Source organism: Micrasema longulum, unplaced genomic scaffold (assembly GCF_059751315.1).
Source record: "Micrasema longulum isolate JH-2025_06_02 unplaced genomic scaffold, ASM5975131v1 h1tg001972l, whole genome shotgun sequence".
Classification (NCBI taxonomy): Eukaryota; Metazoa; Arthropoda; class Insecta; order Trichoptera; family Brachycentridae; genus Micrasema; species Micrasema longulum.
The window spans coordinates 23,198-41,377 of record NW_028279145.1 but is presented as its reverse complement, the minus strand read 5'-3'; the positions used below and the strand labels follow the sequence as shown (position 1 = coordinate 41,377).

The window sequence follows — 18,180 nt, the reverse complement described above, 5'->3', positions numbered from 1 at the left end:
CAGTCTCCAGTCTCCAGTCTCTACTCTCCGTGAATGCACGGTAGATTGTAGTCTATACAAATGTTAACTCTCGTCGTAATTCAAATCATTATTAAATCAAACCACTCATACACGCGTTTGTGTAATATTCATGTAAAAAAGTGAATTGAACAGGAATGTTGCGTTTCATAAAACGAAATAATACGGACCAAAATGGACACCCAGTCGTTGGAACAATAGGCATAATCCCCCAGTTACTACACACGTGCGTTTCCAGAAATTATTAAACAGCCAGTGGGCCCACATGGCGACGGTATCTACCTACTGTCTACAAAAGCTTCTCTTCGGACATCTATCTCCCTTTGTTAACCATGAGTTAAAACAGTGTTTGATTTATTTAGTTTTTTATTGCTTACTTCTTGGTATGAACACTTGACCAATTTACTACTATGCTCTATTTTTTATAAATTTATTGGTATCATTTTAACTTTGCTGGAATTCCACTCGTCCATGCGCTTTATAGCTGAACGATAATTGGTTATCTAGCTTTCATATATCAACTTTAAAATACCTAAATTTTGTAAATGGGGTCTAGAATTCCAATCGTCTATGCGCTTAGTAGCTGCAAGAGGTGTTGTAATTTTACTCCTTTTTATAATTCTTATTTTTTAAAAAATATTATTAATACACTAAATTTATTTGTCAATTTTTTAAATGTGTAAATGGGGGCTAAATTTCTAACTGTCTATGCGCTCTGTAGCTGCAAGACGTCCTGTAGTCTAGCTCCTATCTGTTATATTTTTTTATTGATCTTAATTGAAAACGAGGAACTAGAATCTCAACCGTCCATGCGCTCTGTAGCTGCAAGACGTACTGGGATATTTATTAATTGTACAGCGCCCTTGAGGTGATTTTCACAAAAATGGCGCTATATAAATTATTCACATTTATATATTGAAACATATTTTATACACGTAGGTACTTCATTAATGATCAGATATGAGGCCAAGTAATTCTCGGACAGAATGCACATTGCTAAGGTATTTAGGTCACATTCTGCGAAACGTATTTATTTTCTATACGTCTGATCTCTTTACACCGTAAACAGTGTGCGGAGAACAAGACATTATAATACGTCAAAATACATGGCAAACAACAACGCAAACGTGAAATAAAATATCCAAGATTTATTCAAATTCATTCCGGTAAAATTTTGGCCATTTTGAATCCAGGAACAAGACTACGAGACAAGAGGCAGTTCTGACTTCTGACAAGGAAATGACCTTGACCCAATAATATAGTAATATTCGACGAACGTAACAAAGTATGTACCCTCTGACGTAATCGCGTCCATTGATGCGCAAACTGTTTCATAGAATAAATAGGCAGATGACTAAACAATTTGTCTATTCATTGTTGGAGGGAAAATATAAAAAAGTCTGATGTTCATAGACAACGGACTGTCAAATCATATTTCTGTTTCGTTCGCTCTGGTGGAATACCCGTAAGGTGAACAAGATGACAATATAATAAAAAAATATTCTAATACACGTCAGTGCCTACAATGCCAATGCCTACCCGTTGAGTGAAATGTCATTACTCGGGCCGTGCCCACCTGACAATAATATCCATTATCAAAAATTGTAACGAGGAAGCAGACAAGTTGCAGTGTATTTATTTATTCATATTTTTTCTCTTACAAACTATAATTAATAATAAAAATAATGTGACCTCACTGGGGTTACCCGTGCCGAGGACACTTAACAATATACTTTATTTAACATATTTTTACATTTGAGAATAAACAAAGAAGACTAACTTAATAAACAGAGATAATTAACAAAATGTTCAGACAGTCTTAAACAATACGTATTTATGGTTATAATGAATTTACATACATCTATATTATTTATATTACAAAACGCACAATGAAAGAACAAAAACATAACATAAGCTATACACTTGTGGAGCAGTTGATTCAATATTGGTTTGGGCGAATGAGACAATCCATTTTACTTCTACCTAGCTCCACTATCCATTTTTTTATAGCCCTTTTGAACATTTTCTCGTTCCTAATTGTTTTAATAGATAGTGGAAGTAGGTTATAGATTTTAATTGAATAATACTCAAGATCCCTTTGTCCGAAAGTGGTATTAGTTTGTAAGTTGTCTTTGTGTAAGTTGTCTTTGTGTAAGTTGTCTTTGTGTAAGTTGTCTTTGTGTTGAAGATCTAGTGATTATATAATTTGTATGTGATGTATTGTAGGGGTTGTCTTTCATTTGAGTAAGAGTAGTTTTTGAATATGTAAGTCTGTTATGTTTTAGCGTATACTTGCTTTGGTGTCATAAGTTGTGATTTGTGGAATATTTTTCAGTAGATGTCTGTATCGGGGCTCTGAGTATTATTTTAACTATGGATTTTTATGCGACAAATACAATATTTAAAACTGAGTCACTCGCACCACCCCATCCGATTATACCGTACTCCAAAATTGATTGGCACAATGCAAAATAAACTGTAAGATTATAAATGAACGACTGAAATTACAGCTTAATATGAATCATCCGGTTTGGAGAAGGAATGTGCAGTTTATAAAAAGAGAATCGCATCAGAGGAAAGAAAAATAGATTTTTAGAGTGAAAGGATTTCAAGTGATTAAGCTCATTACAAAGAACTGGAAGTATTATTGTATAAGTATAAACCATGTATGCTGATGCTTAGTGAAACATATTTAACTAAAGAGTATACGCTTCTTCTGGACTGTTCTGAATTCTATGACATCACATTACATTATTACTAAGGATTGATCAGACAAGTGCGCGCTATTCAGCATACTTTAGTGTTCGGAACATAAAATTGTTTGCAAATAGCATGGAGTATTACCGATGATACTTCATTATATTAATCTGACTTTTTTCATACAACCCTTACGGTCCATTTTGACGAAAACGCAAGGATTTTAAGTTCAACCTCTTTATTAGTTTTACATACCTAGGATAACAGCAATAACGAGTATTTTTTCTAAAATTAAATTACAAACAGATATTTGTTTGTTATCCATGTAGTCAGTTAGAATATGCTTAAGTTATATAGAATCCCTAACATAAAATATATATAAACAACCTAGAAAGGATACAGAAGAAATTTATAAATTTAATAAAATACAAATTTCATTGTACACCAAATTCAAATCATCTCCAGAGTATAGAAGAGTGATTGCAGATCAATTATTCCTGTTTAAACTAGTAAACAACGTCATAGACTGCCCTTTACTTACAAGTTCTTAAGAATATCTTGTACCCAACAGAACAAGACTCCATACTGCATTTAATTTGCCAGTACCCAGGACTAACTCAAGGAAAAACGACTTTTTCTTTAGAGCATGTCATTATTATGATACTGTTCTCTCCGTTCACGCAGCCATTTTTCATCTCTCCTTTATGAAATATAGAAGATTCATTATAGACAGTAACCCTGTTTAGCTATACGATATTAGTAATATGTATGTATGTTAATTATTATATTTAAAACCTTTAACATTATTTTTATATAACGGTTTTCTTTTATTATTCTTTAAATTTAAATTTATTTTATATCTGTATACTTTATTTTTATTACTGCATATAAATATATGCATTTTTATTTTATTTGCAACTTCTGAGTGCCTAACATTTCTCAATTTTTAAATTGCTTTTATTTTGATGCTTATAATGTACTCAATCAATAGCTTACATCACCGTGGAAAATTTATATTGACTGTTTTCACAATTTTCGTTTATATATTTTCTGTGTGATATATATGTTAAAACTGTTGTTTTTTTCCCAAATAAAAATAAATAATTTACAATTAGTTAAATTAAAATCTAAAATAATCATATTATTAGACCGAAAGTATCGAATGAGTATTTTCCCTTCGGACGCGTCAGCCCGTGACCACATTGAAGCATGGCTTGAGATAGGTCAAGAACGTAGGGATACAAAGGGAAGGGTTCGATTCCTGGTAACTTATACCCCCCCTGCCTTCTCTTGACACTCTCCAAACACAATCCCGATCCCCGGGAGTACAATCGACTAAACACCCTACAAAGGGTACTTACCTGACTCTCAACAATGGGCGCGTTGGGCATCCTTTGTCTTCTGTTCAAATTCAGCTCAAGCTATTATAGGAACTAAACTGAAGATGCATTATTGAAAGAGATGGATCAGTCGATATCGTCTTAAGAGATACGGTTGGTCAGCAAGCGACTTTGATAACAAGACTATAAATTGATCGAGAGTTCATCAGATACTCGATATTTCGAGACCGCAACTTTTGGGTGTTCAAATTGATAATAAAAATAAAAATAAATATAAATGAAACAATATCATAATAAAATAAATACGAAACAACTTTGTTTATCGAGGCATAATTATCTAATGAATTTCATCCAATTATATTTTAACAGTGTCAACTAAAATTTAATCTAAACATATGCAGCTAATAAGTAAAGCCTTTTTGACTTATTGTTCTTGAAAAGCTGGGAGGTGTACAGTGCGATGGATACAATCGCGCCGTTTCCCCGTAAGGGTGCAGACAGGATAGAACGCCACATCACTCTATCTTTGCATATACATTTGCTTCCTCTACATTCAAAAATCTTCTCATGCACGCGCGCCGATTATTCCGACTTTTGACATGTCCATCTTCAAGTATTTGTTGAATTTGGTCTTCCTCTATTTCTACATCCATCAATATTCGCATTGTAAATATTCTCAGCCGTTCTTTCGCTGTCCATTCGCTCTACATGTCCAAACTAGCGCAGAGCTCCTTTCTTGATTTTGTCGATAATGCTTATTTCAACCTTACATAATGTACGGATCTCAAAATTTGTGCATCTATCGTACATAGTTTTACCACATATTCGCCTGAAAGATCGTATTTCAACAGCATTTAGCCTACTTTCATCCCTGTTTTTCAAAGTCCATACTTCGCTCCCATACATCAGAGTCGTGATCAGGACTCCATTGAGAACTGCTAATTTTGCCTCTTGGAACAAACATTCATTTGGCAAGGTTAATTTAAGTGCACCGTTCACTCTGTTCCCGGCACCAACCTTCATTTAAATATGTTTCTCAGTCATTCCATCCCTAGTAAACATACTTTCTAGGTACACAAATTCCTCTGCTTGTTTTAGTATAACTCCATTCACAGTGATTTCACATTTAGTCATACTTTCATTTCTTTCGAAAACCTTCAGATCACATTCGATTTATCGACATTCATTAGCAAATCGCTTCCCTTGCATACATCATAGACCTTTATTACCAATAATTGCAGTTCCTCTTTGTTGTTAGCAAGAAGCACGCCATCATCAGCATACAAAAGACAATTGACATATAAATCACTCATTTTTGCTCCCATTCTTAAGCCTTTCAGTTCTTTCATGCAGTTATCGATATACACGTTGAACAGCCATGGTGACATCACACATCCCTGCTTGACTCCTTTATGAATGTCAAACCACGATGTTTATGATCCATTTACCCTAACATATGTTGTGCTGTCTTTATACAGAGAAGCAATAGCTCGTGTCAGATTTCCGCTCCCTCCATACTCCGATAACACCTTCCATAATGTTTCTCTGTCAACTCTATCAAACGCTTTAAAATTACAAATTTAAAAATATTTTTTATGCTCCTAATTAGTAGTGAAATTTTTTTTTACTCTACAGTATTTCATAGACCCTTTTTGCCTTTAAAATGCAAAAAAAATATATTACCCTATCTTAATGAAATTACCTTGATTTTGTCTTGCCACTATTTCGCATCGTATTCTACGCATCTAATCTTATTTATAGTTCACAGTAAAATTGGTCTTGCGATTGAAAGTTTGCGTGGTTTTCATTTGATGCGTGTTCAAATAATTTGAAAAAAAAACAGCGGATTGATTGCGCATTCCTTTGTTTTTTACGAGAAAATACTCTAAAAGAGTGCAGCATGACTTTTGTTGACAACATAAAATTGATACACGTAATTCATTCATAAATTAATAATACGAGTAATGGGAGCATTATAAATATAACGTAAGGATTATGTAATATCGATAAGTATTACTCACTGAGTATTTTACAATAGGCATATGCATTTGAATACTCATGAAATAACCTAAAAGTACCTGCGTAATACGGATTTGTAGGTATTACTTTTTTTTATAAAGGATGGTTTAATCTTTTATCTTTTATAATTAAGAATAGTCCAGAAGGAGCGTAGAATTATATTTGAATACATCGGACTGTGTCCAATAATTACCCCACTCCGGCTTACTTTCGCCGCGCGCATTCGTGAAGTCGCCGGGTAATGTTGCTTGATGGGAAAAAAAAATCATAACAAAAATGTAAGGTAAAAAAAGTAATCCGTTAATTTCTCTAAAATTTTTTTGTGCACGCGAAAAAAATGATGGACACAACAGAGTAGATAAGTAAAGGGTCATTTAATAAGAGTTATCGAATTAATGAACTTTGAACTTAAAATATAAAACAAATTTTATTTGACATAAAACGGATATTTTTATATCATGTTAAATAATATTTGATGTTTTAAAGATAATGTCGTTTAAATGTCCCCCACGGCGTTGTTTAATCCGAGGTCTAATTTTCATTAGTTCTTTTATTAGATGAGCAAAGTAGAGTAAAAAAAATTCTACCCTGCCAACACATTCATTTGCAAATTACAGATATAATGTGATTGCATCCTGATCCTAGCAGTATTTCGAAACTTTAAAAGGACACAACACGGCATAGTTGAATTCAAATCAGGAGTTGCATACTGAGCGACATCTACAATGAAACTAATTAGTCAAAACGTAAGCCTACTCATTTATGAGTAGTTGAGTCGCCTTCTGTTTGATGTGCATATGCGGTTTCTGGAATATTCGCTATTATGCGCCGGATCTAAAAAAAAGCTCTCGGTTTGATGTTTGAACATCGAACACTAGAAGTCACATTTTTTGTTTTGTTTTTAAGGGTGTCTGGTGTCTGGTGTCCGGACTCAAAGCCCAACTCCTTGTGTTGTATGTAGGTAGTAAAAACATGCCTAAGACTGGGTTTTTTCAGTAATACTTACGTCATAGAGCTTTTATTATAACATTTATCTTAAATTTTATTTACAAAGTAAAATTTAAGAATGAAAAATAGAATATGTGTACACATTTTTTTTCTAAACATGTTCAATTACAGGATACCGACGAAGATGCTTTAAATTTTCATACAAATATACACATTTTCGGGTATAAATATCGATATTACTTTATACCGTCTCAATATGTACCGATGAAGATAGCGTTTGTAATCGCGGTCCTGGTTTAGTTGCTTATTCAATACTTTAGTTACTGTATAAATACTTTTAAAAAATGAACATTCATGGAAAGGTGAGAAAGAGCATTGGAAACTAAAAATCCTTTGACAAAAATAGGTGTGTTGAAAAAATCCTCACGTTCTATGATTTTTTTGTGAACCGGTTTTAGAGTTGTTTGTTTTCGGCGCGTGTGGTCACCTAACTCGGTTCAAACTGTTTAATTTGTGTAATGAATCGAAAATGCTGGGACGCTTTAGATGTCAATAAAAAACCTTCGAACAAATTGTTCAAGAACTGGAAGTTATTTATTTATGCTTTATTAAGTTGGTTCTTAACATCTTAAGAACTAATATAAACTTTTAATAATATTACAATGATTTTAATCAAAAATTTTCAATGACATATTTTTTCAAATTTATTTGAAATATTTCGATTTTTTCTATTTCCTTTATTTCTTCAGGTTTGTACAGCTTCAATCCCTTGTACAATGAGTTTTGAGATTCTGTTTTTCTCCTCATTGGTAATCTTATATTTTTTTACCCCTGTTTCATATGTATGACTTTTTTGGTTAAATTTTATTATTGTTTTTATTTTATTCATCCCCTTTATTATTTTATGTATAAAAAATGCTACATTATATTTAATTTGTTGCTTTACTGTGAGCAAGCCAATTTCTTTTTACATTGGATAGATATTTCTTTTGAGTATAATCCTCATCGCCTTATTTTGAAGAATTAGTTTATTTTTAATTTCTCCTTCATTACATAAAAAAAGAATGAAAGAACAGTCATTTATGTGTGGACATATTATTGTTTTATATATAAGACTTATACTTTCTATATCTATTACATTTCGTTATCTTCCCATGAATGTTTTTTTTTAAATTATATAAAATATATGTTGATATATTTAAATTTGTTACAACATAAACGAAAAACATTTCTGCGAAGGGAATGTGGACATCTATGCATGTACAGGGTTTATGACCTGTCTTTGGCTGGTTTATTTATTTATTTAACACTTTATATACATATAGAATTTATACACATATAAGGGCGGGCATATTGCCTAAAGGCAATTTCATCCTATCTACCCAGACCGTTCAGTTTGAGAAAATTACATGTACATGGACATATTGAGTCTTACGATTTTATAGAAAATTGAAAACAAAGATTAACAAAATAAAAAATTAACACTATACTATGAAAAGAGGAAAGGGTATGGGAAGGAAATAAGAAGGATAAAGGAACAACTTAAATATTTAGATATTGACATTTTAATCTTGACTAAAATGTAAATAAAGAAGGGGTTTAAGTGGCCACACAAAAATGTGATCCACACACTCCATAATGTCTAAATTTGTCGCAACAGAGGGAAAGATTATTGATAAGGTAATATGGAAGTCTAGGCATTTACAGGGCTTATGACCTGTCATTGTCTGGTTTAAGTGGCAAATGCACACACTGTGTAACATTCACCATTCTGCCCATGTATAAACATACACATTTTCCCAACCTTTCCATCTGTTGACTTTTGTGAAGGAAAAGAGCTAAAACCTATGTCATGTGGGAAAAAATATATAAATTTAGATCTAAATAACTAAAGGGAGGAAATCCAGCCTGTCTACAAGCATGTGGACATGCTCAAGACATTCTTGATACAATATATTGTTTGGACGCACTAACGCTCGAGGGGACTGTCTTGTAAAATGAATGTCTCAACCTTCGTTCAAAACATATACATAAGCACGTTGTTTGTCTTTGTTTGATCTAAACCTTTGACAGTAATCTCTCCATTTGATTTTGACATTGATAATTTATAAAACCGAATTATTTCGAGGTGAGTATTAGTACCGAATAAACAAATTACGAAATTTACATGGCGCCAACAGGCGACCAACTCGGCTAATATTTTAGCGCCGCGCCATTCAAAATTCGAACGAGTTTAATGGCCAATACAAAATGATATTATCTGCAGTATTTTTTATATTTGCAACATGAAAGACATTTTTGCACAACACAAAGTTTTTTAACACGTTATATGCAATCAAACAATGATCAAGGTTGTCAGCTTTCGAAACAAGGATCAAGTAGGTACTGTATTAAAAAATACGTCACAAAATAATATAAAAATAAACAAGGAAATAAATCTAACTGAATAAACAATAAATTCGTATTCAATAATAGTTTTTAAAATTGTTTACACACCCAAAAATAGTTGTTTTGGAGTAGGTGTTTTGTTATTACGATAAAAGGTGAACAAATAAATAGCGAGAGGAAAAGTTATTATACCTCTACGCAAACAGCGCACTAAATTTAGTGAACGCGCATTTGCGGTCGCAGGCCCTATGGCATGGAATGCTCTCCCGGCAGAGGTGCGAGGCTGTGAAAGTGAAGTGATGTTTCGGAAAAAACTTAAAACCCACTTGTTCTCTAAATCATTTGAATAAATCCGTAGAATGTGGCAACAAAATAAATTATTTTAATTAAATTACAAATTTAAAAGAATCACTATGTAAAGCGCCCTTGAGGTATTTTGTTACGAAAATGGCGCTATATAAGTTATCCATAATGATAATAATAATAATAATTGAACGCAGCTATGCAGCAAGCAGCCTGACCACAATTTTGGAAAAATAAGATACTTATGTTATCGGGTGTTTTTCACTAAAATTTAACTGGCAAAATTGCGCGCAAAGATTAATGGCAAAGTGATATGAATATAAAATATAATGTTATCTAAGCTACCGATACAGGCTGTTTTCACGCCACAGTAAAAATCCGCCCGGCTTCCTAAAATAACATATTGACTTTCATCGTTTAATAAATATTATTTTAAAATTAGTTTATTTATTAATTAGCAGGTAAACGCACGAACCAGGGGTGGTACGCTCTCGCGGCCGTATTATCTCGTCTATTTACATACAAAATACACTAGAAAAATTGTTTGCCACGAGAGCGTTCAGAATAGCACCCCAGTACACCGTGACGCCGGCTAATCTCCACTCGATTTCCTTTAGCAAAATGTTGACCCGCGAGTAAAAACTAAAGAAAAAATGAGTATCCACGCACCCTTATTTTACCGGGCTGGATGGATTGGCAAGATACATGTGAAATGGCCGTAGATAATGTATTACCTAGTAATAAAAAATATTTTTAAATAAAATAATAAACAATAAACGAACACATACACCGCACACCAATCTCGATACGGTATTCGGTAAATGCGCGGGAGTTTTTAATGTAATTTTGAGTTGAAAATTGAAACCATTTAATGAACTGAACCATTTTCAACGCAATTTTTTTTTAATGGTCACCAAAATTGAAATATTTGGGTAAATTATAAGAACGCTAATATTTATTTTAAAAAAAACACTTAACATTTGTGTTGACGCTAAAATTGCGCTAATTGTAAGAAAAGTTTTAAGTACGTATTGTTATTATAAATATTATTAACTTATCTTGACGTAACTTCAAAGATATTTGTAGTCTACACAAGGTGTAGGTGTGACCAATGCGCAATAATGTAAGGACCAGCCAGTTTTAAACAAAACAAAGTACTTACATGGGATTTTAAAAAAACGTTTTTTTTATCTTTTCTTGTAAAAACTTGAATTTGATATTAAATCATTAAATTATCGTCATAACAAAACACCTACTCTTATACTATTTTTGGGAGGGTAAACTATTTTACAAACTAATATTCCATTTATTGTTTATTCAGTTAGATTGGATGCTTTGCATCGTGAAAGGAGTCTACACAATATCTTTGAAGTTAAGTCAAGATAAGTTGGATTTTACATTTACAATTAATTTTAACAACAATAATATTTATAATAACAATACGTACTTAAAACTTTTCTTACAATTAGCGCAATTTTAGCGTCAACACAAATGTTGGTAAGTAAATATTGTTCTACGACTACAGGTAACTAACTGGGTTTAAAATTAGATAAGAAAGCAATAAGATAATTTAAGTCACAGGCGTTGTTAGCCGACGGCCATAAGTCACGTAGTCATAAATGTATATTATAGATTTAAATGCTTTCTTGAAATTCATAATTCGTCACGTTCGTTTAGTATTTTCTCTTATCATGATTGACAAGTTAGCGATGGGGTCGCGCGTAGCTGACGCGAAATATCCGCAATTATCAACATTCCGCGGGAGCACCCAGATAGCGGCGAGCTCGGGCTCGCTCGCGGCGACTGTGTGCAGGTAACTTATGGACAGATTGCAACAAGATACAAAATGCAAGAACGTCGTGCACCGCAACAGTGTGCGGCCTCAAACGGCCTTGCCTATCGCTGCACTGGAATATCCCGTTCCGAGCCGCCACTGCCCGCTGAGGACTGCTCGCTGGAAACTGGTGACAACTGCATAAGTGTCACAGTGCAAACTTGGACAAGAGTGTCATCCCACAATCTCAGATTAACTGCCAAATTTCAGTTTTCTAGATCAAGACTGTACAATATTATAATAAATTATAGTACCAAGTTAAGGACTTTTCGAGATTTGGTGATTACTTACCTAGATCTTCGACCAATTTGAGCATAACTCCTCCGATATGAGTCTCTCCTTTGACTCTTAGGGTTCTCTCCGTATCCATATCCGTCACGTAGACTCTGAGAGTCCACGACCCATCTCCTACCAAATAACCGTCAGCTATCATGTTTACTGTGTTCCCAGAATACACTTCTCAATAAAATAAAAATATTCACTCAAAACACCTATCAATTTGTGTTCTCATTTTAAACTCGCGATCGTATTATTGGGAAACCACCGACACTTCGACGGAGTTTATTTATAAACAAAAACAAGAATAAACTTTAGATGCCTTTCGATGAAAACGTCAAACTGACACGCGACAACCCGGCAACGCGCGCTCCGACAAACTAAAATAAAATGCGGTCTTCAAATTCGAGGACGGCGTTCTGCGCAATCCCGTCATCCCGTCCGCCAACTCGTAAAATTCTTAAATCTAGTCGAGCCTGTATACCCAGCTACGACACGAATGATGGCAGAGAAATGAAAACTGCTCTCAGTCATCAAAATATTTAAAATCTGCCTTTAACTTTGGAAGTTCAATCTGTTTACAGATATCGAAATCATAATTATTATTATTTTGAAAGTTGGCAATGACCATTTACGGTGCGGACCCGAAACAAGTCCGAATGTTTCCGATAAAACACGAAGTCAGAGGAATGTATCGTGTTTATGTTATGGGATGCTGAAAAGCGCGCGCTTGCCGGAATACGGCAAATACTGCCATCTGTAGTCGTACAAAGAACTCTTATGATCTTCTGTTTTATCGACACGATACGACGAAACGGTATTTACATAATATAAACGTATAAATAGATTTTGTTTTAATTAAATGGTATGCAATGAGTACGTTTTATAAATTACGATAAGTGACCACTGAAAGCTACATTTTTAGGAATCCCTTTTAAATAAAAATAAATAAAAATGCTTTTAAAATGTTTAGTTGTCTCTGGCCACAAAGTCTATGCTCTTAAAAATTAACGCAATTATTGTCGATGAATGTCAAATTCGTAGACTTGTTATGGAATAAGAATTAAGAATTGTTTTTTGTGTGTGCGCCGGCCGACGTCAGCATCTAACTCTTTAACTGATTTTTGTTTATAATATTTTGTTTATGAAGTGTGTCGCGTCTAATTAACCTCCTTTATGCACCGTACACCTAAACAGGGAAGAAAATTACATCTCTCTGCAAAAAATGGCGTGAATTTAAAAAAGAAAACTGGTATGTCCTACAGTATTTTATCAATTTAAAGTACCAAAGTTATGAATGTTTTTTTTTATTGGATCGATTAAGAGTATAAAAGGTGTCAGGTGTCGCTACGATTAAACAATTATTATTGTTATTTTGCGGTTAAGGGTTCTTTTACATCATATTTATTGAATTCTACGTTACCTGAATGTTTTTATTACATAGCGTGTCTATAAACAAAACTCTGTCTTTTCAGAGGCAGCGTCCACTCCGAAAAACCACTCAGAAAATGTTGATTCACCTCCATGGCTCAGTCGGTCTCCCTCGTGCGACTCCGCCCCTTCTCCGATACCGTTCTTGTGCACGCAAGATGGCTCCAGCGGAGACCACGATGTTGTGTGGAACTACTACTCCCCCACATCAGAGAAGGACTGTCCTGCGTACCCCTCGAAAGAGACTCCGATCCGCAAACGGAAGAAGAAATTCTCAGATGATTTCTCCCCGGTAACAAGACTTCCCCTGAAAAAAAATGTAATGAGACCGACCCTGAGAAAGAAGGAATTCCTTAAAGAATTAAAAGAAGAATTACTCGCCCTCAATAAAAATGTTCAAGGTCTCATTTGTTCCGACCCGGTGAATAATTTATCTTCTCCCAAGGACGATAAATCTTTTAGCGCTCCCGCTTTCTGCTTGTCTCCGATCCTCGATGGTTTACAGTTTGACGATGTTGACCGCTCAAGATCTGTTAACGATACAATGACTACCAAACCACGCCTTAAGAATAATCATTTCGATAAAGTTTCTAAATGCGATTCGGAAGGCGCTATAGAATCCGACGACTCGATGAATGAATTTTTATTGAAAGCTAGTCAGTTGGTCGAAGACGAAGTCAAAGATAAACTCCCCGACACCCGCAATAATTTTCCCAGGAATAAGTTTGCATTTCCTTCCGTAAAATTAAAATCTAAATTTGAATCGTCGAAAATAACGAACGATTCTTTCGAAAATATAATAGGAAACATGAATGATAGCGAAATTGAAATTTTAACGCAGGCATCGCACATACCCGAGAAGAAAATTCCGCAAACGAGGTCAAGAAACTCAATTAAGGCAAAAAGTCCACACTGTCCCGTCAGCTCTAATAAAAGACCTTTTTCGATCATTAAAGCCGACAGTGATAGATCGACCACCAATGCCAGTAAAGAGAGCAATGGGGACTCCGTGTTTAATAATATTTCTAACTTGTCTAATTTGATGAGCAGCAGTATATTGAACGAGTCCAAGAGTAAATTTGGCCGCCATCGCTCCATGCCAGAGTCTCCGACTGCTCAGCAGAGTAAACGGTTGAAGGGTAATAGTGTAACCAGCGGGTTCTCTCGACATAACACAATGCCGGACGTCGGGGATATGCAGGTTTCCGATGGTCAGTATCAAAATAATTGTTTTTCTTTATTTTTTAGACATAAAAATGTTACAGAGAGATGCTGCCATAAAATACGTCAATATCTGAGGCAACAAGAGTGACAAAATTTCTCTATCTACTATTGTGGTAGAAAAAAAAACCTACGCTGTCTTAGTAAAAGATAAAAATAGTAGGTGATTTTGATAAAAATATCAATAAAATTCCTTGGTTAAGTTTTGCTTTATGGAACTTAATTTATATTTTTATCAAAATCATTTACAATTAAATTTTATCAAGAAATGCCTACAAAAAACATCAATATTGATCAAAATTGTTATTAATAATAATGTAATGTTTATCTAAATATGTAGATCATTAAAAACTTAAGTACTATCTTCAACTCGTACGCGCTGATAGCCTATGCTTATTCTGCCTTGAGCGATCATTGCTTTGCGAATATCATTATTAACCATGAGGACGACATTTCTAAGTCTCTCGCTATTACTCGTTAGAGGACTTGTTGCGGCGGCATCGTGCGATGAATCGTAGCACCCATGCAGTCGCCCTGACGAGTTAGGTCCATGACGAGAAGCGCTGCACGTAAATCTCTGTCCGTTTGATGTGGCCCACGAAGTGGCGCAGTTGTTTTTGTTCCAGCGTTTTCTCGTCCGGTTGTTGCAGCAAACTTTTTTCCTTCAGCCAGTCCGCTTTCTTTTTCCTCAGGAAGCCGGGGCCTCCGAACCATAGTCCCGATCTCGCAAAATCGGGTGGGCCCTTGTCGCCTTGTAGGGACCCATTTCCAGTCCCGAACATCTGTGAATTCGTCGATTTCGCCTAGCCTATTTGCGACGAATGTGCTGTACCGCAGTGGGTCGGTTCGTAGCCAACATAGGACCGGGCTGGAGTCTGTCCAGAACACGGTGCGGGTGATAAGAGCTCGACTCTCTTTTATGGTAGTGGCCATCCTTGCCGCTAGTTGCGCTGCCTGGAGCTCCAGCCGCGGTACTGACAGGGGCTTTAGGGGGGCCACTTTATGCTCCCCTACTACACATTCCATAGTGTCTAAATTTGTCGCAACAGAGAGGAAGACTTTTGGTAAGGTAATATGGAAGTCTAGGCATTTATAGGGCTTATGACCTGTCATTGGTTGGTTTAAATGGCCACTGCACACACTGTAACATTCACCATTCTGCCTGTCTTTGAATATCCACATTTCCTCAACTCTTCCATCTGTTCACTTTTGTGAAGTAAAATAGCTGAAACCTTTATCATGTGGGTGAGACAATTCAAATATGAATAACTCCCTAGGGAGGAAACCCAGCCAGTCTGCAAGCATTTGGACATACTCAAAACATTCTCCATAATGTCTATTGCGAAGCATTAATTTTGGCACTTTAATGTTAACTCATTGCATCAACTTGCATTTTGTCGATACTGTTAATCTCAGCCTTACAAAATTCACGGATCCCAACATTTTTTTGCACCTCTCATGCATCATTTTACCACATATTCGCTCCAGAGATCGCATTTCGATAGCATTTAGTCTACATTCATCTTTGTTTTTCCAATTCCATACTATACTCCTGCACATATGGGTCGACACCAGAACTCCATTGTGAACTGCTGGTTTTGCCCCCTGCGATAAACATTTACCTACTATTATTTTTATAATAATAAATAGGTGTCTGAAACGGATGAAAAATGCAGTTCTATGTGTGAAATAAAACCAGAACCGTAGCCGATTGTTTTGCCCTCGCTGGCTAAACTTGGATAAAAATCCCAAGAATCTAGTGGAAATTAGTCAAAGATAATAAAACACGGAATTTATTTATCAGCGCAGTGGCATTAGGCACCATTTGGTATGGATAAGGGATTTTATGATGCTCGTAATTATATTTAATTGACCTGAATGTACTTAATCAATAGCTTACACCACTGTGGAAAATTCACATTGACTGTTTTCACAATTTTCGTTTATATATATATTCTTATTTTCTGTATACAATAAATGTAAAAACAAGAAAACTTTTCAAAAAATATCTAAAATATGCATTATAAAATGAAATGTAAAATTGTAAACCAAATCTTGTATGGATGATTTTTATATATTTTTAACGTGCACATATTTTGCTGCAAAAGCTAACATAAATTATCTTATATTTTTAGGTTTATCGCAGGTAATAAGATGCACTCCAGAAGAGATAAAGAAAAAACATCAAGCTGCCAGAGAGAAACTATTGGCACGGAAACAGGATCCGTTATCTAGGAATAATTCCCTTAAATCCGTTCCGACTATACTAGAACTACGTAACAGAAACATTACTCCGACAGACGACGCTACACCTCCTCTCTCGACGAATATTCTCAGCAATTCCACAGACAAAGTCACGAATGTCTATAAAAATCCTAGAAATAACCGAGAAAACTCGTGCAATTTAAATAACAACAAAGCTACGAACATCTCAAAAAATATAACTGGTAATAAAGTATTGAATGAGGTCAATATACAAGAAGAAATCGAAAGGAAGCGTCGTGAGGCTTTGCAAAAGTTACAAATGAAAAAAACATTAGGACTCGCGAGGAAATGATGAATTTATAAATTATTTACTGTATTTTATTTCAATACATTGACAGGGCTGCCTAAATTTGTAACTACAAGTAAATAAACAAACCATTGCGCCGTTTCCCCATAGGGGTAGGTAGAGAGCATAGAACGTCCCCTACTCGTGTATTTGCATTCAGACCTCGCTTCCTTTACATTCATACAACTTCTTATGCCAAACGCTGATTATTCTGATTTTTGACATGTCCATATCTTTCTCGGTCTTACTTGTCTTCTGCATCCATCAACATTCGCATGGTTTAAACGTTCTTTCGGAATCTTTTCGCTCTACGTGGCCAAACCAACGCAGCACGTCTTTTTAGATTTTGTCAAAAATGCTTATCTAAGTTTTGCGTGATGCACGGATATCGACATTTGTCCGCCTACTTGCATAGTTACCCTAAATTCGTCTAAGATTTCAACAGCATTTAGCTTTCATTCATCCTTTTTATTTCTTCCATGCTTCTGTGCGTAAGTGTCAGCATCAGGACCTGTGAATGGCTAAATTTGCCTCCTGCAATAATATTTTTTTTGCCAAGGTTGATTTAAGTACACCATTCACCCTGTTCCCTGCACTCACCCCTGTCTTAATATCTTTCTCATTATTTCCATCGCTTGTAAACAAACCCAGATACACAAATTCTAATAGTGAGTTATTTACAACTCCTTGAAAACGGCCCTCAAAATGAAATATTTGGGTAAATCATAAGAATGCAAATATTAATTTTTTAAATTAAAAAAAAAAAATTCTTCTGCCTGTTTCACGATAACCCCGTTCTCAGGGACCTCCAATTAGTCATACTTTCATTTCTTTCAAAACCCATCACATTTTATTTATCAACATTCGTAAGAACAAATCGCTTCCCTTGAAGACATCATAGGCCTTTGTTATGAAAAAATGCATGTTCTCTTTGTCGCTAGCAAGAAGCACGGCATAATCATCAAGTTTGCAACTACATATGTATTTTGTTAAGACATGCATTATTTGGTATTGTGATTAGAGGAAATATTTTTTTATGCAGCAAAAAATGAAACACTCTATGATTGGTTGATTCAGAAGAACTAGTGATGTCATTCAAAGTAGTTTATTTTAATTATTATTTCATACATTTTCAAAAAACTACGCTGCACAAT

The 18,180-nt window shown here is 34.8% G+C and overlaps 2 protein-coding genes across 2 annotated transcripts in view; one reads left to right on the top strand and one right to left on the bottom strand.

The window, feature by feature from the left end:
• LOC148273353 (unc-112-related protein-like) overlaps positions 1 to 11,980 on the bottom strand; it is a 155,596-nt gene extending 143,616 nt beyond the window's left edge. The window contains exon 1 of the mRNA XM_088238820.1: positions 11,839 to 11,980. Within this exon, the coding sequence (XP_088094946.1) occupies positions 11,839 to 11,980 (142 nt within the window). The remainder of the gene's footprint in view (positions 1 to 11,838) is intronic.
• Positions 11,981 to 12,395: 415 nt separating this feature from the next.
• On the top strand, positions 12,396 to 17,865 carry LOC148273352 (uncharacterized). The gene is made up of 3 exons (XM_088238821.1): positions 12,396 to 13,075; positions 13,299 to 14,465; positions 16,611 to 17,865. Exons 1-3 carry the CDS (start codon positions 13,000 to 13,002, stop codon positions 17,030 to 17,032), a joined length of 1,665 nt encoding a protein of 554 aa, XP_088094947.1. The 5' UTR covers positions 12,396 to 12,999; the 3' UTR covers positions 17,033 to 17,865.
• The last annotated feature ends 315 nt before the right edge of the window (positions 17,866 to 18,180 follow it).